The following is a 26,846-nucleotide window of genomic DNA, read 5'->3' as shown; positions in this document are numbered from 1 at the left end:
GCAAATGTTCATTGTTGAATAACATAGAGGATATTTGTTGGATTCGGTGGATTATCGATTTTAATTCACGAGTCATCATAGAAAATAATATTTTCACGAGTGGCGCAGCCACGAGTGAAAATATACATTTTATATGATCACGAGTGAATTAAAATCGATAATCCACCGAACCCAACAAATTTTCTTTTTATTTTATGCTTTATTTCACAGTTTATATACATTGTTAAAGAGTTTAACTAAAGAATTACGTTGGGAAAATGACGTCATTTCGTCCAAAAAATGACGTCATTTAACATAAACAGTGAAAATTATCGATAATTTTCACTGATAGTTTTCATTGTTTGAAACAGTGAAATTATCAGTTTTAATTCACTGATATTTCTCTATAAACCACCGGAAAGTATAAAATAAAATGTTTTACATAACAGAAATATCATTTTAACAGCAAACAAGAGCTGTTTCCATAGGATGACATATGCCCCCGATAAACGCTTTGATAGAAGTTATGAGCATTTTTCGAAACCTAAACGCAGACCCTAATGTCAAGGTCAAGGTCAAAGGGGTCAAAATTTGTGTGCGTATGGAAAGGCCTTGTCTATATACACATGCATACCAAATATGAATGTTACATCTGAAGAAACATAGAAGTTATGAGCATGTTTCGAAACCTAACGCAAAGTGTGACGGAAAGACAGACAGACGGACAGTGCGATCACTATATGCCCTCCTTCCGGGGCATAAAAACAACAAGTAAGTATTTTTATTTTGAGTTGAATGGAAATGCCTCTTTAAAGTTGAGCCCTTTGTGTTAAGAGTATCTGCGATTATAGTTCCTGATACTCAATCACATTAATTTATTAATGCCCTGACATAGGAATATGAGAGTACTTTAAAAGATGTTGATCCTGCTGTTGTTGTTGTCTCCCTTGTGGTGGTGACCTTTGAACCATCTGGCTTGATGACCGTCTCCTCAACAATGGTCTTTGTTACCCCACCTGTACACATAAAATGAGGTGCAGGTAACAGGTCACTTCCTTTTCATTGTTAACTATAATTGCATGACAAATTTTACAATCGTCAGTTTAAAGTGAATAGCAGAAAATAATCAAGCTATTTACCTGTATTTTAAAATTATTGATGTTGAAATATCAATATTGCAAGGGAGAGTAATTTATTTTACTGTTTTTGTTAAATTATTGTCTCCCTTTGTTTCTAAATTGCAAAAGCATCTGATGATCAAATTTAACGCAGTATTATATTCGGTTTCAATTGAAAGCATTTTTGCTTTAAACATTCGCATGAAGCGAATAATTTTGTTGAACAGTTTATAAGTGTACAAATATATTTTTTGCCCATCAGCATATCTAAGCATTTGCAACTTTATGTAAGTTTATTAAGGTAGACTGTACAAAATGACCCAGTATTTCTATACAATTTGCAGATCATAAGATTAAGCAAATGTTAACAACATAAGGTCATTGAAATCTAACAATAATGACTTATCTTCAATAATAATAATAGCTTTACTACTAATATTTGTAAATGTCCGTGCAGCACCAGTGCAATTTTTTATTTAAAAAGTTTCTGCTTGTGTAAGTTGTCCATTTCCGTTGTTTTTGAAACTTAACTTAAGCACAATTAATTCGAACCGACAGGTCTCCAACATTATTTGTTCTTTACAAAATTGTGATATCAATGAATACTCTGTTATCAGTAAAAAGTTTGAAATAAAATCAAGTACCCTCTGTCCTGGTGGTTGTTTTCACAGTCTTCTTCTCGGTGCCCCCGGTGGCCCCCTGCTCCCCTCCCCCCCTGCGTCCCTCCTCGAACCTGCCACTGAATGGCTTCACTTCCTTGTCTGAAACAGCAAGTTAGAAACGCAGTGTACATAGACATAGACAACACACAATCAGTAATAAAAGTGAATTAGCAACTCAAATTTAAATACAATAGTGCCATTGACTGAAGTAACATAATCATACCATCTCTGCTTACGAATGCTTTTGTGTTCAATTTTTTTTTATACAGTGCTCAGTTGCAGGTAATGAAACAGTTCCTCTATATGACAGTTGTGTTTGACCTTTCTGTACTGGGAGCCTGATCTTGCCGTCCCGGGGTGGCAGCACGTTCTCTGCATAGTCGCCCATCATGTTGCCGGCTGGACGGTAGCTGGCCACCACGATGTACTTGCCACTCTTGTCCTGGGCCTTCCCCACACCCACCTCCTTGCTGCCTTTCCACACAACTTGGGAGAAATGGCCTGCAAAATAGTTTGTGATGCTAAGTGGTGTTCTTGAAAACGTTATTTGACTCAGATATTAACCTTAACTTAAAAAAAAATGAGAAGAGAGGTTATATTAATAAGATATAAGAGGCTTAAACACTAACCTGAGTACAGGGACATGAATTGTCAAAGACATGACCTGATGATCTTATAGTTTACCCCACTTGACCGAGATTCTTATATGGCCTTCATATTGTCAAAATAAACATTCTGACCAAGTTTAATCAAGACTGAGGCATAAATGTAGCACAAATTCAAACTCAGCCTTGATATTGTCGAAATACATTCTTACAAAGAGTGGGAACATGGTCGTTCTAAGATTTTACCTTGTGAAATAGATTTTGGACACACTTGATCCAGATTCAAACTCGGGCTAGATATTGTCCACATAAACATTTTGATCGTGTTTCATCAAGATTGAGTCTTCAAAGTGGCCTCTTGAAAGGTAACAAAGTTTTTCTAAAATTTGACCTGGTGCTCAAGTTTTTATACAAAAATGGCCCACATTTGTACCTAGCCAAGAAATTGTCCAGATAAACATTTAAACAAGTTTCATGGATTGAGTCATAATTGTGCCCTCTAGATGGTAAAAGGTGGAGGTTTTTTATTTGACCTGATGACCTTGCGATTGGAGGCATGTGACCGAGATTCAAACTCGGCCCATATATATAGTTTAGAAATTCCGACTAAGTTTCATCAAGATTGGATGAAAACTTGTATATGTCTATGTCACACATGTATGTATAGTATATGTCTATGTCACACATGTATGTATAGTATATGTCTATGTCACACATGTATGTATAGTATATGTCTATGTCACACATGTATGTATAGTATATGTCTATATCACACATGTATGTAATGTATATGTCTATGTCACACATGTATGTACAGTATATATCTATATCACACATGTATGTATAGTATATGTCTATGTCACACATGTATGTATAGTATATGTCTATATCACACATGTATGTATAGTATATGTCTATGTCACACATGTATGTACAGTATAGGTTTATGTCACACATGTATGTATAGTATATGTCTATGTCACACATGTTTGTACAGTATATGTCTATGTCACACATGTATGTATAGTATAGGTCTATGTCACACATGTATGTATAGTATATGTCTATGTCACACATATATGTACAGTATAGGTCTATATCACACATGTATGTACAATATAGGTTTATGTCACACATGTATGTATAGCATAGGTCTATATCACACATGTATGTACAGTATACGTCTATGTCACACATGTATCTACAGTTTATGTCTATATCACACATGTATGTACAGTATATGTCTATGTCACACATGTATCTACAGTTTATGTCTATATCACACATGTATGTACAGTATATGTCTATATCACACATGTATGTACAGTATATGTCTATATCACACATGTATGTATAGAATATGTCTATGTCACACATGTATGTATAGTATAGGTCTATGTCACACATGTATGTACAGTATATGTCTATATCACACATGTATGTATAGTATATGTCAATATCACACATGTATGTACAGTATATGTCTATGTCACACATGTATGTACATTATATGTCTATATCACACATGTATGTATAGTATTTGTCTATGTCACACATGCATGTATAGTATATGTCTATGTCACACATGTGTGTATAGTTTATGTCTATGTCACACATGTATGTATAGTATTTGTCTATGTCACACATGTATGTATAGTATAGGTCTTTGTCACACATGTATGTACAGTATATGTCTATGTCACACATGTATGTATAGTATATGTCTATGTCACACATGTATGTACAGTATATGTCTATATCACACATGTATGTACAGTTTATGTCTATATCACACATGTATGTATAGTATATGTCTATATCACACATGTATGTATAGTATAGGTCTATGTCACCCATGTATGTACAGTATATGTCTATATCACACATGTATGTACAGTATATGTCTATGTCACACATGTATGTACAGTATATGTCTATGTCACACATGTATGTACAGTAAATGTCTATATCACACATGTATCTACAGTTTATGTCTATATCACACATGTATGTACAGTATATGTCTATATCACACATGTATGTATAGTATATGTCTATGTCACATATGTATGTATAGTATATGTCTATGTCACACATGTATATATAGTATATGTCTATGTCACACATGTATGTACAGTATATGTCTATGTCACACATGTATGTACAGTAGATGTCTATGTCACACATGTATGTACAGTATATGTCTATATCACACATGTATGTACAGTATATGTCTATGTCACACATGTATGTACAGTATATGTCTATGTCACACATGTATGTATAGTATAGGTCTATGTCACACATGTATGTATAGTATATGTCTATATCACACATGTATGTATAGTGTAGGTCTATGTCACACATGTATGTATAGTATATGTCTATGTCACACATGTATGTATAGTATATGTCTATGTCACACATGTATGTACAGTATATGTCTATGTCACACATGTATCTACAGTTTATGTCTATGTCACACATGTATGTATAGCATAGGTCTATGTCACACATGTATGTATAGTATATGTCTATATCACACATGTATGTATAGTGTAGGTCTATGTCACACATGTATGTATAGTATATGTCTATGTCACACATGTATGTATAGTATATGTCTATGTCACACATGTATGTATAGTATATGTCTATGTCACACATGTATGTATAGTATATGTCTATGTCACACATGTATGTATAGTATATGTCTATGTCACACATGTATGTACAGTATATGTCTATGTCACACATGTATCTACAGTTAATGTCTATATCACACATGTATGTACAGTATATGTCTATGTCACACATGTATGTACAGTATATGTCAATATCACACATGTATGTACAGTATAGGTCTATGTCACACATGTATGTACAGTATATGTCTATATCACACATGTATGTACAGTATATGTCTATGTCACACATGTATGTACAGTATATGTCTATGTCACACATGTATGTACAGTAAATGTCTATATCACACATGTATCTACAGTTTATGTCTATATCACACATGTATGTACAGTATATGTCTATATCACACATGTATGTATAGTATATGTCTATGTCACATATGTATGTATAGTATATGTCTATGTCACACATGTATATATAGTATATGTCTATGTCACACATGTATGTACAGTATATGTCTATGTCACACATGTATGTACAGTAGATGTCTATGTCACACATGTATGTACAGTATATGTCTATATCACACATGTATGTACAGTATATGTCTATGTCACACATGTATGTACAGTATATGTCTATGTCACACATGTATGTATAGTATAGGTCTATGTCACACATGTATGTATAGTATATGTCTATATCACACATGTATGTATAGTGTAGGTCTATGTCACACATGTATGTATAGTATATGTCTATGTCACACATGTATGTATAGTATATGTCTATGTCACACATGTATGTACAGTATATGTCTATGTCACACATGTATCTACAGTTTATGTCTATGTCACACATGTATGTATAGCATAGGTCTATGTCACACATGTATGTATAGTATATGTCTATATCACACATGTATGTATAGTGTAGGTCTATGTCACACATGTATGTATAGTATATGTCTATGTCACACATGTATGTATAGTATATGTCTATGTCACACATGTATGTATAGTATATGTCTATGTCACACATGTATGTATAGTATATGTCTATGTCACACATGTATGTATAGTATATGTCTATGTCACACATGTATGTACAGTATATGTCTATGTCACACATGTATCTACAGTTAATGTCTATATCACACATGTATGTACAGTATATGTCTATGTCACACATGTATGTACAGTATATGTCTATATCACACATGTATGTACAGTATATGTCTATATCACACATGTATCTACAGTTTATGTCTATATCACACATGTATGTATAGTATATGTCTATATCACACATGTATGTATAGTATAGGTCTATGTCACACATGTATGTATAGTATATGTCTATGTCACACATGTATGTATAGTATATGTCTATATCACACATGTATGTACAGTATAGGTCTATGTCACACATGTATGTATAGTATATGTCTATATCACACATGTATGTATAGTATAGGTCTATGTCACACATGTATGTACAGTATACGTCTATGTCACAAATGTATGTACAGTATATGTCTATGTCACACATGTATGTACAGTATAGGTCTATGTCACACATGTATGTACAGTATAGGTCTATGTCACACATGTATGTACAGTATATGTCTATGTCACACATGTATGTACAGTATATGTCTATGTCACACATGTATGTACAGTATATGTCTATATCACACATGTATGTACAGTTTATGTCTATATCACACATGTATGTATAGTATATGTCTATGTCACACATGTATTTATAGTGTAGGTCTATGTCACACATGTATGTTTAGTGTAGGTCTATATCACACATGTATGTATAGTATATGTCTATATCATACATGTATGTATAGTGTAGGTCTATGTCACACATGTATGTATAGTATATGTCTATGTCACACATGTATGTATAGTATATGTCTATGTCACACATGTATGTATAGTATTTGTCTATGTCACACATGTATGTACAGTATACGTCTACGTCACACATGTATCTACAGTTTATGTCTATATCACACATGTATGTACAGTATATGTCTATGTCACACATGTATGTACAGTATATGTCTATATCACACATGTATGTACAGTTTATGTCTATTTCACACATGTATAGTATATAATTTATATCACAAGTGTTACAACAAATATATTCAATTCAATAACACACACTTATTACAAGTGCATATGTGTAGTATATGTTTACGTCACAAAAATTTGTTTGCTCAATCGTGAATAACATCTTCTTATTTGTTGAATCTGTGAAAAAAGATGGAAATTTGTCAATTTTCCAATCTGTGATCAAGTGGATTTAAGTCTTCAGAAAGTGTCACAGTTTTGATTTAAACAATTTTAAAAGAAGTTCACCTTGTGATGATTCCTATGAATTTACCTTCCTAGTTTGTTAATATAAATATTGGACAATGCCAAATTAAAGTCTCTATAACGCTCAAAATCAACGAAAATTTCGTAAAGTATTTCGTAAAATAAAATTAAAACCTAAACAATCAGTGTTCCTTATAGCAATAGCCACAATTTCAAGGCTAGATGTGGTATGATTACATAGATTTTTGTAGATACAAAATGCTGTTTTTATTTATTTGTGGACACAATAAATTCCACGCTAATTTCCTGTGAATATATCTTTTCATACGACACACGAACACTTAAATGGTACCATGTTAAAAACATAATAAAAACGAGCATTTTGTATCCACAAACATCAATTTTACCAGACCACATCTGGCGTTGAAATTTCGGCAATTGCCATAAGGAACAATTATTTTTAATTATTTAGCTTTATTTTACGAAATATAGCACAAATTTTTTTTGTTGATTTTGAGTAGTAATGTTACTTTAAACAAGATGTGTTTGTGAAACAGTATGTCTCCCTAATATAGGAGTTCCATGAGATATACATGCATGCCAAATATCAAGTTGCTATCTTCAATATTGCAAAAGTGTACATTAAATGAGCAATCTTGACCCATATATTTGACCTTGAAGGATCACCTTGACCTTTCACCACTCAAAATGTGCAGCTCCATGAGATACACATACATGCCAAATATGAAGTTGCTATCTTCAATATTGCAAAAGTTATGGCAAATGTTAAAGTTTGACGCAAACCAACAAACAAACCAACAGACAGGGCAAAAACAATTTAGTGGGGGACATAAAAATATAACTAAATTGTGTGTCTTAATTTATCAAGATGCTGATTCTGTACCTGTTCCACTGCTGCCATTGCTGCCTCCAAATGTATGCTTGGCCACTTCACTGTACCACTGATCTGTGCAATCCTGACCTGCAAACACAGCAACATCTGATCAAAGGGATACAGGTCTCAATGTCAAGTGTACATTTAATAACTTTAACAAACAACACCACAAGTTAAATGGTTGAATTTTGGCAACAATTTCATTCTGGAAATACCTCGTCTTTTTAGGAACTGTTATTACTATTTGTAAGTGACGAATGTCCCTGAAGATACGTTTTCACAGAAGAGAGAGAGTTATGGTCCATGTTATATATGCATTCAATCTGAAAGGCTGCCATCCTTTCAAACCTATTAATACTAACAACAGGGCCAAGGCCCTAAGGCGCTCACCTTGCACTTGAAGGAACTTAACTTTTCTGAGAAGGTGATGATTGAACTAACAAGAGCTGTCAGAGGACAGCGCGCTCGACTATTTGAGTGCTTGACAGTATAACGTAAGCCATCATGGGGAAATTGTTCAAATTAATCAATAAGGTCAAGGTAATAGTTCAGGTATATTTTCTACAATCTATTGAACATTTGTAAAGACATAAAACAAACTAATAAGATTTTATTTCAAGTTTGAGAGCAATAGCTTGGGTGGGAAGTTTGGACGGACGTTCAAAAATAAAGTAAATATTTTTTAATTTTTTTTTGTAAGCATGTTTTAAAGAAAAGTAATCGTTTTGAGTTGGGTAGGGGGGGGGTTGAGAGGGGGGTATAATGTGGGGTGTGGTAATATATTAGACGAACTTTCAAAAATAAAAAAAGGAAAAAATAATATTATTATTTTTTGGGGGAGGAGGCGGGGGGGGGGGGGCAGGGATTATGGATTCGGGCGTGGGGTATTGTTTGGGTGGAATCCATTGTGGTATTCAGGTAAGTGTTGTTTTGTCAAAGTATTAATAAAATCTGATAATGAATAAAGAAGTTATGGCAATGTAACTAAAGTAATATGCATATTATAAGTAAAAAAAGGGCCATAATTCTTACAAAATGCTTGATACAGTTGTCTGCTCTTGTTTATAGATTGGGGTCATGTTGGTAAAGAAGTTTGCAAAATATGAAAGCAATATGTAAAGGGACAATTAAAATATTTTAGGTGGTACTCAAACTTTAACATAGATTTATCAATAATATGAATATTGTAAGTGAAAAAATATATTTTGGGTGGTACGCAAACTTTAACATTTGCACGCTAACACTAACGGAAACGGGAACGCTAACGCCAACGCGGGGGTGAGTAGGATAGCTCCACTATATGTATTTCATATATAATAGTCGAGCTAAAAAGGTGACATCTAGAGTTTAAACAAGGTTTCATTGTATCCTTATTTAGACAACTGCACTGCCCCCTAATGTCAATGTTTTCAGTGGACAGGAACAGTTTTCAAACTTGGTCTGCGTATCATTAAAACAACTATCCTGACCTAGTTTCATAAAGATTGGACTAAAAGAGTGACTACTTTAGTATGAACAAGGTTAAGCTAAGGCAATATAATGAAACTTCCCGGCCCCCTGGCAGCCTTATTGGGCAACAGACTGGAACCCTTTTCGAACTCAGCACAAATATTATTATTAGAACAAATATTCTGATCATGTTTAATGAAGATTGGACAATAAATGTGGCATCTAAAGTGTTAACAGGTAAATGTTGACGACCATGTACTATTCCCTTCCTCTCTTTGTCCTCTATTGTCATAAGACGAATCATTTGAAAACCTGCAATACTAAGAACAAGTAAAAATAAACATAAAAGGAGTTAAGGTTCTTGTTTTATACACATCATATTATTCTTAATATAATTGTTTATAAAAGTTTCATTTAAATCAATACTAATGGATCTATGCTCTGAGAAAAAGCCTAACTGACAAACAGATGGGCAAATAGACAATAAGATTTCTTTATGCCCATAAACACAACTTCTAACTAAAAAAATGGCGATGGCAGAGGCCGACGCGTATCCCCATGCTGAATAGATGTTATATTAAACGGCAATTTTGGGTGGACAAGGCCTATGTTGGTGGGGCCCGGGGTGGATAATGTGGATATGGATTGTTGAGATAGACTGTGTTGTCATAAGAGATGTTCAGTATTAATTTGAAGTCAATTGGTGAATAAATGAAGAAGTTATTTCAAAACAAAATTGTGGGTGGGCGTGGTCGGCCACTATCTCCTCCTACACTATTAGCACTAGAACCTTGAAACTTACACACATGGTAGCTATGAGCATATGTGCGAAGATGCACTATTTGGAATTTTGATCTGACCCTTGGTCAAAAGTTATTATCATGTGGGCAACATGTTGTTAGCAAAATGAGGTTTGTTTTACCCATTTATTTACCCATAACTTTTGACCCAAGGGTCAGATCAAAATTCTGTTGCTGTCACCGAGGCACATATGCTCATAGCTACCATGTGTGTAAGTTTCAAGGTTCTAGTGCTAATAGTGTAGGAGGAGATAGTGGCCTAACAGTCGGACAGAAAGATGGAGATCAACATAATATTCCCACGCTTTTAAAAGCGTGGGCATCATACAAATCTCATGACATTAAATAGTTGTTTTGCTATACTTAATTTTCATTCATGTTTTCAGGCTACAAGTTTGTCATGCAATTTTTTCATAACAGTTATCGCTTTCCTGAAACAACAAATGACTGCCTTGTGTATTTACGGATTTCAATAAAACAAGTACCCAATGTTTACTAAATTCTTTGTCAAAGTACTTTAGCCATGATCAATAACATAAAACTCAGCCCAGTGCAAACATCACAGTCATGTTAATTGAAAGTATACCTCTCTGTGACCCTTGTGTGAACATAAACTTCCTCTCCTTGAAGTCCATTTATGTGTGCAATGTTTAAGTTAATTATCTTGGCCTGACCCAATTAAGCACCATAAAACAATCACTGAAGTGTTCAATGGAATTTTAAATCTTGCATTAACATTCACTTGAACCAGAACTTCTTGACAACAACCACTATAAATTGCCTCATTTACTGGTTACGCATCTTAATGAATCATTTAACATACAAATTATTTATAATGTATAACACATAACACGCATCTAGCAGATGGCCCAACTGTATACATTTAATATTTAAAAAGCATAATACATTTCTGCTCTGTATGTTACTGACTACAACTGTGATCTAATGCATGCTATTTAACCGATGTTGAACACAAGTGGTATAGGTTGGGATATTTAACCGATGTTGAACACAAGTGGTATAGGTTGGGATTATCAGTCATATCCTGTTTGTCACCAATATGAACAACGTATCACTTTAGGAAGGAAGTAAGTTGATGATGCATGACAACAAATAGTTTTCAGTAAAACGCCAAGTCTGTTTTTCAGGTATTATTGAGGTCAATACAAAATTAGTGTCGGTGTAATTTCCATATTTTGTCCCCCACAATAGTTAAGTGACACAGACTAATGGTATCTGATTTATTTGGTGTCTGTTCATATACAACTATGAAAATATTTAGTTGTTTTTTGAACAAAATATTAGGTAGTGACATTAAAATTATTGTGTATGTAAATTCTGATCAAAAGTTATACAATATTAAGTTTCACAAAATATATTGCTTGACATTGCTTGACATAAAACAAACAAATAACCGAGTGTTACTTACCAGTATATTCAGTCATACTGGAGTCATACTTCATGGCGATGTTTTCCCCTAACCTTTGACCTTTGAGGTCACATGGGCTGTGGTTGAAGGAGTTTGTGGCCACCAAGTGGTCCGCCCATTTCTGGGCGTAGTCTGTAAGATCTTGGGCATGCTTTAATGGTGGGGCCTACAGAGAGAAGAGTATCTGTAAGTCTAGACACATTATTATGACAAACTAGATACTTAGAGGGATATTTCTACTAACGTGACTCACAAGAACATCTTGTTTATGTGATATTTATTACTTGGATACATCTTAAAAACATGTTAAACTACATGCAAGAGAGTTAAGTCATTCTAAAATAAGTAATGAATGCAGCCTTTCGTCGTCACATATCTAGTTCATACTAAAATACTTTTACATATATAGAGAATAATAGGTTAGTGTTGGTTATAGATTAGGTTTATCATGCGAAAACAAAAAGCAATAGCCTTGGCGAGTGCTTTTCTGTTTTCGTGCCAGTTTGTCTGGCATATAGAAGTCTGCTATTAGTATCATACAGAATTTACTTTATCAGTATTCCTGAAGCATCAGGTCTTCTCAGTTTTGGCATTCCTTGGGTCATAATAATTAAGCAGAATTTATTTTAACATAAAATTTCAAATATAGTTTCACTGCTGAAGCAAGAACATATATGAATCTTTAGAATTTCACATGCCTTACTTTCTTATGTGTCAGGTATAAAGATGGCTTTATATGGATCTGGATACCTACCTGGTGTGTTGATGTGTACTTATTGTGTATATCTACCTGGTGAGTTGCTCTGTACTGATTGCGGATACCTACCTGGTGAGTTGCTCTGTACTCATTGTGGATATCTACCTGGTGAGTTGCTCTGTACTCATTGTGGATACCTACCTGGTGAGTTGCTCTGTACTGATTGCAGATACCTACCTGGTGAGTTGCTCTGTACACATTGTGATACCTACCTGGTGAGTTGCTCTGTACTCATTGTGTATACCTACCTGGTGAGTTGCTCTGTAATCATTGTGGATACCTAACTGGTGAGTTGCTCTGTACTCATTGTGGATACCAACCTGGTGAGTTGCTCTGTAATCATTGTGGATACCTACCTCGTGAGTTGCTCGGTACTCATTGTGATACCTACCTTGTGAGTTGCTCTGTACTCATTGTGGATACCTACCTGGTGAGTTGCTCTGTAATCATTGTGGATACCTACCTGGTGAGTTGCTCTGTACTTATTGTGGATATCTACCTGGTGAGTTGCTCTGTACTCATTGTGATACCTACCTGGTGAGTTGCTCTGTACTCATTGTGATACCTACCTGGTGAGTTGCTCTGTACTCATTGCGCTACCCACGGTGAGCTGCTCTGTACTCATTGTGATACCTACCTGGTGTGTTGCTTTGTACTCATTGTGTAAACCTTCCTGGTGAGTTGCTCTGTACTCATTGTGATACCTACCTGGTGAGTTGCTGTGCACTCATTGCGGATACCTACCTGGTGAGTTGCTCTGTACTCATTGCGATACCTACCTGGTGAGTTGCTATGTACTCATTGTGGATACCTACCTGGTGAGTTGCTCTGTACTCATTGTGGATATCTACCTGGTGAGTTGCTCTGTACTGATTGTGGATACCTACCTAGTGAGTTGCTCTGGACTATTTGTAGATACCTACCTGGTGAGTTGCTCTGTACTCATTGTGATACCTACCTGGTGAGTTGCTCTGTACACATTGTGATACTTACCTGGTGAGTTGCTCTGTACTCATTGTGTATACCTACCTGGTGAGTTGCTCTGTAATCATTGTGGATACCTACCTGGTGAGTTGCTCTGTAATCATTGTGGGTACCTACCTGGTGAGTTGCTTGGTACTCATTGTGATACCTAACTGGTGAGTTGCTCTGTACTCATTGTGGATACCTACCTGGTGAGTTGCTCTGTAATCATTGTGGATACCTACCTGGTGAGTTGCTCTGTACTAATTGTGATACCCACCTGGTGAGTTGCTCTGTACTAATTGTGATACCTACCTGGTGAGTTGCTTTGTAATCATTGTGGATATCTACCTGGTGAGTTGCTCTGTACTCATTGTGATACCTACCTGGTGAGTTGCTCTGTACTCATTGTGGATACCTATCTGGTGAGTTGCTCTGTTCTCACTGTGGATACCTACCTGGTGAGTTGCTCTGTACTAATTGTGATACCTACCTGGTGAGTTGCTCTGTTCTCATTGTGATATCTACCTGGTGAGTTTCTCTGTACTCATTGTGGATATCTACCTGGTGTGTTGCTCTTTTCTCATTGTGATATCTATCTGGTGAGTTGCTCTGTACTCATTGTGATACCTACCTGGTGAGTTGCTTTGTACTTATTGCGCTACCCACGGTGAGCAGCTCTGTACTCATTGTGATACCTACCTGGTGAGTTGCTTTGTACTCATTGTGTATACCTACCTGGTGAGTTGCTCTGTACTCATTGTGATACCTACCTGGTGAGTTGCTGTGCACTCATTGTGGATACCTACCTGGTGAGTTGCTCTGTACTCATTGCGATACCTACCTGGTGAGTTGCTATGTACTCATTGTGGTTACCTACCTCGTGAGTTGCTCTGTACTCATTGTGGATATCTACCTGGTGAGTTGCTCTGTACTGGTTGTGGATACCTACCTAGTGAGTTGCTCTGGACTATTTGTAGATACCTACCTGGTGAGTTGCTCGGTACTCATTGTGATACCTACCTGGTGAGTTGCTCTGTACTCATTGTGGATATCTACCTGGTGAGTTGCTCTGTACTGATTGTGGATACCTACCTAGTGAGTTGCTCTGGACTATTTGTAGATACCTACCTGGTGAGTTGCTCTGTACTCATTGTGATACCTACCTGGTGAGTTGCTCTGTACACATTGTGATACTTACCTGGTGAGTTGCTCTGTACTCATTGTGTATACCTACCTGGTGAGTTGCTCTGTAATCATTGTGGATACCTACCTGGTGAGTTGCTCTGTAATCATTGTGGGTACCTACCTGGTGAGTTGCTTGGTACTCATTGTGATACCTAACTGGTGAGTTGCTCTGTACTCATTGTGGATACCTACCTGGTGAGTTGCTCTGTAATCATTGTGGATACCTACCTGGTGAGTTGCTCTGTACTAATTGTGATACCCACCTGGTGAGTTGCTCTGTACTAATTGTGATACCTACCTGGTGAGTTGCTTTGTAATCATTGTGGATATCTACCTGGTGAGTTGCTCTGTACTCATTGTGATACCTACCTGGTGAGTTGCTCTGTACTCATTGTGGATACCTATCTGGTGAGTTGCTCTGTTCTCACTGTGGATACCTACCTGGTGAGTTGCTCTGTACTAATTGTGATACCTACCTGGTGAGTTGCTCTGTTCTCATTGTGATATCTACCTGGTGAGTTTCTCTGTACTCATTGTGGATATCTACCTGGTGTGTTGCTCTTTTCTCATTGTGATATCTATCTGGTGAGTTGCTCTGTACTCATTGTGATACCTACCTGGTGAGTTGCTTTGTACTTATTGCGCTACCCACGGTGAGCAGCTCTGTACTCATTGTGATACCTACCTGGTGAGTTGCTTTGTACTCATTGTGTATACCTACCTGGTGAGTTGCTCTGTACTCATTGTGATACCTACCTGGTGAGTTGCTGTGCACTCATTGTGGATACCTACCTGGTGAGTTGCTCTGTACTCATTGCGATACCTACCTGGTGAGTTGCTATGTACTCATTGTGGTTACCTACCTCGTGAGTTGCTCTGTACTCATTGTGGATATCTACCTGGTGAGTTGCTCTGTACTGGTTGTGGATACCTACCTAGTGAGTTGCTCTGGACTATTTGTAGATACCTACCTGGTGAGTTGCTCGGTACTCATTGTGATACCTACCTGGTGAGTTGCTCTGTACACATTGTGATACTTACCTGGTGAGTTGCTCTGTACTCATTGTGTATACCTATCTGGTGAGTTGCTCTGTTCTCACTGTGGATACCTACCTAGTGAGTTGCTCTGTACTAATTGTGATACCTACCTGGTGAGTTGCTCTGTAATCATTGTGGATACCTACCTGTTGAGTTGCTCTGTAATCATTGTGGGTACCTACCTGGTGAGTAGCTCGATACTCATTGTGATACATAACTGGTGAGTTGCTCTGTACTCATTGTGGATACCTACCTGGTGAGTTGCTCTGTAATCATTGTGGATACCTACCTGGTGAGTTGCTCTGTACTAATTGTGATACCTACCTGGTGAGTTGCTCTGTACTAATTGTGATACCTACCTGGTGAATTGCTCTGTAATCATTGTGGATATCTACCTGGTGAGTTGCTCTGTATTCATTGTGATACATACTTGATGAGTTGCTCTGTACTCATTGTGGATACCTATCTGGTGAGTTGCTCTGTTCTCACTGTGGATACCTACCTGGTGAGTTGCTCTGTACTAATTGTGATACCTACCTGGTGAGTTGCTCTGTACTCATTGTGATATCTACCTGGTGAGTTGCTCTGTACTCATTGTGGATATCTACCTGGTGTGTTGCTCTTTTCTCATTGTGATACCTACCTGGTGAGTTGCTCTGTACTCATTGTGATACCTACCTGGTGAGTTGCTCTGTACTCATTGTGATACCTACCTGGTGAGTTGCTCTGTACTCATTGCAGATACCTACCTGGTGAGTTGCTCTGTTCTCATTGTGATACCTACCTGGTGAGTTGCTGTGCACTCATTGTGGATACCTACCTGATGAGTTGCTCTGTACTCATTGTGGATACCTACCTGGTGAGTTGCTCTGTACTCATTGTGATACCTTCCTGCTGAGTTGATGTGCACTTATTGTGGATATCTACCTGGTGAGTTGCTCTGTACTCATTGTGATACCTACCTGGTGAGTTGCTCTGTACTCATTGTGGGCCTTCACCATCTCATCTATAAACTTCTTGTCTGGCATTTTGCTCCCCTGCAATCAACAGAAGTGCTTGAGTAACTCAAGTCTAAGCAGCATTTAACCTTGTATATTCCAAAACAATATAACATTTTAAGAAGATATTGGGCGTTTAACATAATTTTAAAATAAAGGAGGAAACTTTAAATTTGTAAATAATTAAATGGAAAAAAAACGATATAATGGTGTTTTTTTTCCCATATGTTTCCTCACATTGCTCATTACGAAATGAATGTTTTGCCATAGTAATATACGTTAACATTTGAGTAAGATGCTGTTTTTTCCACACATTCAAGTCATATTTCTAGTTCCGCGTCATGTGAAAATGTGTTTTATGGAGGAGTCCAGTGTAGGTCAAGCGCAGCCTGAGGAAGTCTGTTGTAAGACCCATTTTTACATGATGCAAGTCTTTCAAAAATTTTAATAGCACATTGGTAAATATCGGTAGCCTTGTCCGAATTTAAGGATTTCCACATTATCACACTTTTAGTGCCAAATCATGTGAAAATGTGTCTTATGGCATAGGCAGCCTGCATTGCTCAAGCCTTGCCAGAGCAAATGCTCAGCCTGAGGAATTCTGGCTGCATATGGCCTATTTAGGAATTATGTGAGTCTTTGAAAATCTCATTGTATCTTGTAAATGGAGCATCTTACCATGATACTTTTTTATATAAAATGTGAGTCAGACTGTATGATTAATTGCACGCTGGCAAATGTAGGTAGCCTATTCTGGCTGACAGGAACAATTTCCAGACAAGCTGACTGCCAATGTGACACAACGATATATAAATGATTTCCGTCTTGTCATAACACTCTTCTATTTCAGTACGTTTTTCTGACAATCCATTTCTTTCCCCAAAATTCGTGATCTTTGGAATCTTGATACTGAGTTACCCACATAAGGTGTTTATTAATAGTCCTTTCTGTCTTTCCGTGGCCATTTATTGACCAAGAACTGACCCTGAAATTCTGCAAGATTGAATCTAATGTGTTACTGTAACAGTGTCTATGTGTAGTATTTATATGCAGATAGTAGTCTTGATTTCTCTTCTCTGAAAAGTGTTACATCCTATAGGCTGTACAAAGACACAGTAATGTGACCAATGTCCTGGGTGATTTCTCTCAAATCAGCAAATTAAAGATTCTGATGTATTCATTCAGGTCAAGAGGCAGGAAATTTTGCCTACATTTAATAGGCTGTGGAGAAAGGTTATTTAAGGTAAAAAGCTGGGTTAAACAGCTGCTCATTCTTGTGATGAATATAAGGTTAAATCTGTAATATTAAAAGTTAATTGCTTTATGGTTATGTGGGTAAATTTTAAACTGTCAATTTTATGTTTATACTGGACGCTCTTTGCACACTTCATCTTATAATTTGGGGTGACAGTTTATAGTCTCTATAACGCTTAAAATCAACAAAAATTTCGTAAAGTATTTCGTAAAATAAAGTTAAAAACTAAACAATCAGTGTTTCTTATAGCAATAGCCACAATTTCAATGCTAGATGTGGTATGATTACATAGAGTTTTGTAGATCAAAATGCTCTTTTTTATTTATTTGTGACACAATTAATTCCATGTTAATTTCCCGTGAATATATTTATTTTAATGTGGAGGATAGTTTGCACTTTTAAGCAGCTCGAAATTATTTTTTTTTATAAAGATGATCAAATGGTTTTCTATCGAACGAAATTGTAAAATTTACCGCTCAGGGAAATAATATGTCTATGCCGTGCTTAAAGGCCATGGTAATTACGTGCAGAAATGGATATTATACCTTCCCATCTTAAAAACACTTTTCCAAGATTTTTTAATGAACATTATGCTGTTTGTGATAATTTTTTAATTTTATTTATGCACGCATGATACGATATCATTTTAAGGTGTTTTTCTTTATGCATAAAAGCATACAGTTTTCGTCATTAAAACCATTTTTATTATGCACTTATGTATGCAGGTATCTATTATTCTATTCAGTTGTCAATATTAATTACTGCGTGCAACATGGCGCACAAAGCATTCTTGAAATTCAATACCGTTTATTCAAAGATTTATATCTAATTCCAAATGCACATAATAGTTGGTTATACACAATTTTATACTGAAACACGATCATTCTGCACAAAAAGTATTGTGTAATTTTAAAGGGAAATTCCTTTCTAATATTTCATAACCACTTTTTGTAAGCAAACCTGAAATGTTGATTTCATAGTTACTATCAGCATAAATGAAATGCAGTGATATTTGTATGAATTCCCCAAACCTAAATCCAATATTTGAACTATAATCCATTTAAAAACTAATATCTAATATGTGTATCAATCGGTTTAGAAAATTGCAGTATGGTCATTTTATTTGGGTACAGTAAGAGGTTTTTAAAATTACAATACATTTGTAAAATATTATTATAATTAAACTAATTATAGTAAATGTTAACATTAAAGTTTAAAGGGACCTAAGTTTTCACAGATTTTGGCATGTATTGAAGTTTGTCATTAAATACTTTAAATTGATAAATGAGAACATTGGACCTAAAAATCTCCAGTACAAAACAATAATAAAATAAAACAAATAAAAAAAGTAATCCTTAACAGGGCTCAAACCACTGACCCTTGGAGTAAAAGGCTAACACTTTAACCAATCAGCCATCCATTCTCATACAGATAGAAGTGTATTTTATACGTTGTATAAGCGATCTCTGTTGTGTCACATAATAAAACAAAAACAACAGAACTCCCCAAATTATTCAATTGCTTTGCATTTGTAAAGCTTTAAAATTTGTTTGTTTTTTAAATCCTCAAAAGATACATATACCTATTGGACATTTTAAAGCACAGTAAATGTTCAGTATTACTGTTTCCTCGCAAATATCATGACTACAACACAAATGTGCAAATCTGAAACTATTTTTTTTTAACTTTGTCAAATTACCAAAACGTGAAAAGGTCCCTTTAAATGAAATGTAGCAAATAGCTGAGGTCTGTACAACACATTCTGAAGTTGTCAATGTTATGTCTTATTTTATACTAAGCACTATTATTAGGGACATTCTATGAACAAATACATATATATGAATCAAAACTAAAAGCTGTAAACATGGCTATATCCCATGCTAGAAATGCAATACATGTATATCAAGTCAAGAACAAGAACACACATGATATCATTCACGGGGCTTTACACTATATAGAAGACAAAAACATTTTTTAATCATTTTAAATAAAAGCATGTATTCTTCCAGATACATTAAAGCATATTTACACGGCCGGTAATCACGCGCACCACCTCTTTTTTGAGATGCATTATCAAATGAGCCATGATGCTACTTCCAAGGTGGCGCTCAGGCCCAGATGTTTGATATTTAAGGGATAATTTTACAGGGTGATTTGGTTTTATATGTTTTTTCAACATGTTTCGCTTTTTTTTTAATCGGCAAAAATTTGGCGATTATTAATCAACCACAGATGTACAATCTCAACCCATTTGGAAAGTGAGGACCTTTATAAGTTGTGGCATGGAAGAATTTCTTAAAAGCAAATTGATGTCTTTTGCCTGTGTGACGAGCTTATTCCCAGCCATTTAAATCGTTTATTACATAAAACGATTGCTTTGAACCTGTACAAGTTAATGCGTGCACAAGAACATTGGTTTCTAGCCAATCTAATAGATAAATTTGCATTTTTCAAAAAGAGATGCAGTCAATGCCAAGGATTGGTGCTCAGATTAGGAGGTGGCGCCAATGCACATTTATAGCTATTTCAAAGTGGAATATTTTATGTAATGGTTTCTATTATGTTTTCAGGACTTACATATTTTTTTGTGTGTTTACTACTTCAGCACATTTGAGTTGCATGCATTTTTAATTAGAAAAAGTAGTTTTCTAATAATGTCTTGATGGATTTAAACGTTTGTCTTTGTAAGATAAGAACATTTAACATGTATTATACAAAAAAGTTATTGGAAAAAGACCAGCTATTTTCATTTTTTTTTAGTTGATAGTGGGAAAAACAACATATATGAGCCTAATTAAGATTTGTTGACATTGGCCTTTTAGTAAATAAAGCATTTGGATTAAGGGACACAAATCATCGTTTCAAGAAGAAGTATTAATTTATATTTATTTCGTGAATTATCATATTGTATACAAATATTGCTGTCAATGAATTATTTTGATAACGTTGAACATTAAGTTATTGGTTTTATTTAGTATTACAAATGTTCGTTAATCGTAAAATATGTTTTATTCATGTTGTTGACTGCTTAATTGATTTGATCACTTATATAATTTTTTAAAACTACATCTTATTTATTGTAGAATGTGTTTATGTTCTGTGAAGATTTAGGCCTTCATAATTATGTACATTGCAAAATAAATTAAATATAACAAATAACATAATCTATCAAATGTACATCATGTGATAATGTTATTGCGATACGACTGTTAATTGATACGTCCTGCATTTGCGCGACCTCCTTTAATTAGTGCCAACTCCTAAGCATTGGCACCATCTCTTTTAGAAAAATGCATAATTATCTACTACATCGGCAACAAGCCAATATTTTTGTGCATGCAGCATCTAATAAATGTTGTACGCAATTGTTTGATGCCGTTAGCGATTTAATTGGGTGGAAATTTTCAAGTTACACAGGAAATACTCATCGATGTCCTTTTTAAAACTCCACCATACCACAACTTAGCATTAGGTTCTCATGTTTTTAAATAGGTTGAGAATGTATGTTTCTGTACATTTTTTGATGAATTTATCTTCCATGATTCTCAATACATCTCCTGATTTAAAAAATAATGCGAAATATGTTGAAAAAAAAACAACAACCTAATCACCCTGTAAAATTATGCATGAAATTTCATAACATCCAGGTCAATACTGGTTAACATTTCAACAATCATCATCATCATCATCATCATCATCATCATCATCATCATCATCCTCATCCTCATCCTCATCCTCCTCCTCATCATCATCATCATCATCAATCCCTTGACCAGTTTGGCCGTTGGGGAGAAATAAGGGATGATACTACTTTAATAATCAAGGACATCTTTTTTTTATCAAACTTCACCAACCTAAAAACAAGGGATCAGCTGAGACCCAATGGAATTAAACTGTTTTACGAAGCTTCTTTGACATTTCCATAACCATTTAAAAACTCAACCATGATATCATTAGAACAAATGTTCTGAACAAGCTTTAGAATGATTGGACAAAAATATGAATTCTAGAGTATTCGCAAAATATGACTTTAGCCATATACAGAAAACTGCCTAGCCTCCTGTGGTCATGTATTTTGTTTACTATACAAACAGGGCCCTAATTTTCCTTATCTAAATTCACATTTTGATACAATTAAGTGATCTTTGGAAAAAAAATCCAATAGGTAGCATGTTGAATGAGGAAACCAAGTTACCTTAGCCGGTGGGGCCAATTCTGGACACCTAGAGTGCGTTTCACTAAGCTGCATACGCAAATAATTTCCGTAAATATTTGCGTACGCAAATCTTGTTCTCAAAAACGCGTTTCACTAAACAGCGTAAATTAACGCAGTGCGTAAATTCTGTGGTAAATTTAAGCCAGATATGTACTTCGCGTAAATCAGAAAAATTGGCGTAACGCCAATCTGTCGTGGCTGCCGTTGCTGAAGCGTTAGCAGTACGCGAGATACGTCCTCGAATATTTCGAGCACGAATCGACCCCTTAAGTTATCTAATGCCTCAGTCAAAAATAATCTGGTCGCTGGCCGATGTGTCCGATCTCCAGGCATCGGGAAGACTGGACACGTCAGAGCCGTCCGCCGTCCGATGAGTGACAAAGTTTAAAACCTCAGTCACAAATAGACACCGATCACTGTCCGATCAGCGGCCGACGTTTTTTTCCGCTCATCGGGCTGGCGCCGGCCGATGATCGCATGCACATCGGGTCATTTTGTAGCATCGGGCCGCGTCCGGATTAATTTTTTATATCACAGTTTGTTTTACCCGACATCGGGCCCGGGAAAGAATCGAGTTGAGATCCAAAAAAGATCGGACGATCAACGAACGGTTATCGCCCTGGTTGCGCCCGACATCGGATTCATTGTATGTGTATCATAACAAGCATTGTCAGGCGTCCGTCTGGGATCGTGCGGAGGCCCTCCGGCAATCAGACGGTCGCCGGCCGATGTATATGCCTCTGGGAAATACCTTTACTTTTGCCGATACACGTTCAATTAATCCGATGTCGAGCGATCGCAGGGCAATTCCCTTGCGTTGATCGTCAGATCTTATTATCAGAGTAAAGGTCGTCGGTAGACTAAATACTGACAGTTTCACAAAACAAAACTATAAATACCCATTTTCTTTCTTAAAGTAAGACTTTAATAAATGATATTTCAAAAATTATAAAACATATAACAATTTGATTATAATTATAAGTGGTGTGGATGCGATAATCAGCGATCGAAATTTAGTGTAAGAGGTGCATTGAATCAGTTATAAAACAAAGCCCTAAAAAATCGCAATACATTACAATCTTCAAATATAGTTTTTAATTTATTTACATTGAATGAATTTTCGTTTCGTTTACATTGAATGAAAATATTAATAAATTTGAACATTCAAATAAAAAAAAACGTTCATCCAGGACCTGAATATTTTGTAAATTGAATGTCTGTGCATGTGCATGAATATTGAAAACTTTTTACTAGTGATAATGATCAATACAAATCTAGCATTTTATGATACCATAAATCGATACATTTAATTTATTTTACGCAAGTATTTTATATCCCTATTATGATCAAACGTGATTGCTTGTTTTCATGATGATGTTTCAAAACTGCAGTATACAGAATTGTATTGATACGCAGATTTTTGAGTTGCAAATATATGTTCACTAAAAAATGCAATTTCAGTCTAGCAAAAATTCATCACATGATATACTTTTACCACCAGCACCAGTTATAAGCTCCAACAATGAAAAAAATACAAACGATAAAGAATAAATACATGTTTTCAGATTTAACACTGTAACTTAAATTTAGCAATGACACTACATGCTTAAATTGTATCAGTTTAATTTCAAAAAGGGGCTTCAGGAAAATTGATCGATCATCAGTTACTAAAAAGTTTATATCTAAATTATTATCCCCACGTTTTTCGGATAAAAAGTGGGGATATTGTATTAATCTCCGTCTGTCCGTCCATCCGTCCTGGCCACTATCTCCTCCTACACTATTAGCACTATAACCTTGAAACTTACAAACATTGTAGCTATGAGCATATGTGCGACCCTGCACTATTTGGAATTTTGATCTGACCCCTGGGTCAAAAGTTATGGGGGTTGAGGTGGGGCCAGGTCAGAGATTTTCACTCATTTTTTTATGTTATTTTACATTTACCATTTCTACACGGATTTACTTCAAATTGATACTGAACCTCTCTTATGACAATACAGTCAATCTCAACTATGCATGGCCCCATTACCAACCCTGGGGCGCCCCGCCCACATAGACCACACCCACCCAAAATTGCCTTTTACTATAACTTCTTTATTTCTACAACCGATTCACTTCTAATTGATACTGAACTTCTCTTATGACAATACGGTCAATCTCAACTATGTATGGCCCCATTACCAACCTTGGGGCGCCCCTGGGTCAAATATGCGACGTGGGGATACCCGTCGGCCTCTGCAGCGCCATTTCTAGTTGTCTAAATTTTCTTTTGTTTCTTGAATTTTTGTGTTGATATGATTAATCTGGGGCTTTGCATGTTGAAACCACTTACGCGTCCATTCCATAACGCTTTCCCAGGCTTTTCTTTGTCCGAACCAGTGAGGGAAACGGACAGATCACCCTTGAGCACGTCAAACTAGTTTTCATACTGGAAACGAGCGTATCAAACTCGTTTTTTGACCAATTTGTTTTCTTTTTCTTTGTTTTCACGTCCATTGTAACGATTATATACAATCTTGTCAAATATTTATTTATTAATATAAAATGTGTAAATAACTTATTAAACATATATTTTTATATAAATAAAAATAAAAGTTAAGAAGAACATATGTCGAAAAATGCTAAATAAACCAGATATTTAATTCTGAAATCGAAAAAGGCTGTACAGTCGAATTCGCCAGCATGTAAATCATGCATGTACGATGTGAATCTAAATTGAGTTTAACGGTTTATTTTAAATTCCTGCAACAATATCTATTCATATGACACACGAACACTAACTAAAAAGACGAATGCTTCGGTTATTGTAGGAAAATATGTACGAAATACATTCGTCACAATCGGCTCGGGGCGCTAATTTGTCTTTGCTGCATGTTATGAAATTCGTCTTCAATGTATAATTTTTCTTGCCTATTTTATGTCATTGTAACATATTTTATCAATATATTACAATTTAACACATGTAAAAAATAGTATAATCTCGCTTTACAGTAGATACTGTTGCAGACGATTACTTTCTTACGCGTCCGCGCGCAGCTGACAGGCAAAACAACACTTACACGCAGCATAAATTTTGCGCACATTTTAGTGAAACGGCGTACACATTTATTTACGTTCGGTGTAAATTCTGTGGGTAAACATAAAGTTGCGTAAATATACGCTATGTTAGTGAAACGCACTCTTAGTCAAGACTTACAAACAAAATACCCACTAACCTCTGGGCATTGTGATTTAAGAAGGAAAGAAACTATGATGTTACTGTGTACAGATAAGTAAAACAAGTGGGCTCAAGGGAGGGTATTTGTACTCAATTGCCATAAGTTTAAGTCATTTATATATCAAGTCTATAATAAACTTGTTATCAAATGGAGAAACAAGAATATTTGTTGAATTGATATCCCCTGCCAAATAAACTGTGTTTATGGATCGGTTCAAATCCCTTGATATACAGTATAGTCATTAAGTGTAGGGTAATAATTATTAGGCAATAATTAAGTGTAGGGTAATTTGTTTAATGAATTGCAATTCTCCTCATTGATATCTTCACACACGAAGTTTCATGTTGAAATCTTGTAGCGTATCTGAGATACAACCTGAAAAGTTCCATCATACAAAAACAACAAAGGGCAATAGCTCTTAATTTAGAAAGTGCAGGTTTATGGTTCTTGTGCATGGCAATTCTTCCCACTGATTTCTAAACACCCATGAAGGTTCATTTTGAAATGTTGTATCATATCTGAGATATAGCCCTGAACAGTTCCATCATGTAAAAACAACAAAGGGAACTTACTCTTATTTAAACAAGAGATGTGTTTGTCAGAAACACAATGCCCCCTTCTGTGTCGCTTTGAAGCCATATAGTTGACCTTTGACCTTGAAGGATGACCTTGACCTTGACCTGTCACCACTCAAAATGTGCAGCTCCATAAGATACACATGCATACCAAATATCAAGTTGCTTATAATCTTCAATAATGCAAAAGTTTTGACCAATGTTAAGTTTTTGGACAGACAGACTATATTTGACCTTTGACCTTGAAGGATGACCTTTACCTGTCACCACTCAAAATGTGCAGCTCCATGAGAAACACATGCATGCCAAATATCAAGTTGCGAACTTCAATATTGCAAAAGTTATGACCAATGTTTAAGTTTTCGGACGTACGTACAGACTGTCACTGACGAACAGTTCAAAAACTATATGCCACCATTCGGTGGGCATAAAAAGTGAAGTGTTATGGTTCTTAAGCATAGTTTTTCTCCTCATTGATATCAATACACCCATGAAGTGTCATGTTGAAATCATGCATATTATCTGAGATAATAATAGCCCTGAAATAATTCATCATACAAACAGCAAACAAAGGGCAATTACTCTTATTAAAGAAAGTGTAGGGTTATGGTTCTTGAGCATGACACTTCTTCTCGTTGATATCTATACACATATGAAGTTTCATGTTGATATCTTATAAAGTTTCTGAGATATAGCCCTAAAATGTTTTGTAACAG

General features: G+C 35.6%; 2 protein-coding genes across 7 annotated transcripts in view; one reads left to right on the top strand and one right to left on the bottom strand.

Annotated features, from left to right (window-relative positions):
- The window catches only part of LOC127838324 (uncharacterized), a 66,935-nt gene that overhangs the window by 8,406 nt on the left and 31,683 nt on the right, over nt 1-26,846 (bottom strand). For 5 of the 6 annotated variants that reach the window (XM_052366014.1, XM_052366013.1, XM_052366018.1 and 2 more), the window contains exons 2-7: nt 16,828-16,902; nt 11,920-12,085; nt 8,251-8,328; nt 2,081-2,260; nt 1,742-1,858; nt 889-995 (exon numbers count right to left, since the gene is read on the bottom strand). In XM_052366014.1, coding sequence (XP_052221974.1) covers nt 889-995; nt 1,742-1,858; nt 2,081-2,260; nt 8,251-8,328; nt 11,920-12,085; nt 16,828-16,902 — 723 coding nt within the window. Of the gene's footprint in view, nt 1-888; nt 996-1,741; nt 1,859-2,080; nt 2,261-8,250; nt 8,329-11,919; nt 12,086-16,827; nt 16,903-18,922; nt 18,968-26,846 lie in introns of those variants that run through there. The other variant, XM_052366019.1, reaches the window with a different exon arrangement.
- The window catches only part of LOC127838333 (uncharacterized), an 86,109-nt gene continuing 70,734 nt past the window's right edge, over nt 11,472-26,846 (top strand). The window contains exon 1 of the mRNA XM_052366034.1: nt 11,472-11,578. The gene's annotated coding sequence lies outside the window, so the exon portion shown is untranslated. The remainder of the gene's footprint in view (nt 11,579-26,846) is intronic.

Source organism: Dreissena polymorpha, chromosome 7 (assembly GCF_020536995.1).
Source record: "Dreissena polymorpha isolate Duluth1 chromosome 7, UMN_Dpol_1.0, whole genome shotgun sequence".
Lineage (NCBI taxonomy): Eukaryota > Metazoa > Mollusca > Bivalvia > Myida > Dreissenidae > Dreissena > Dreissena polymorpha.
This window is presented reverse-complemented; position numbering and strand designations above follow the sequence as displayed.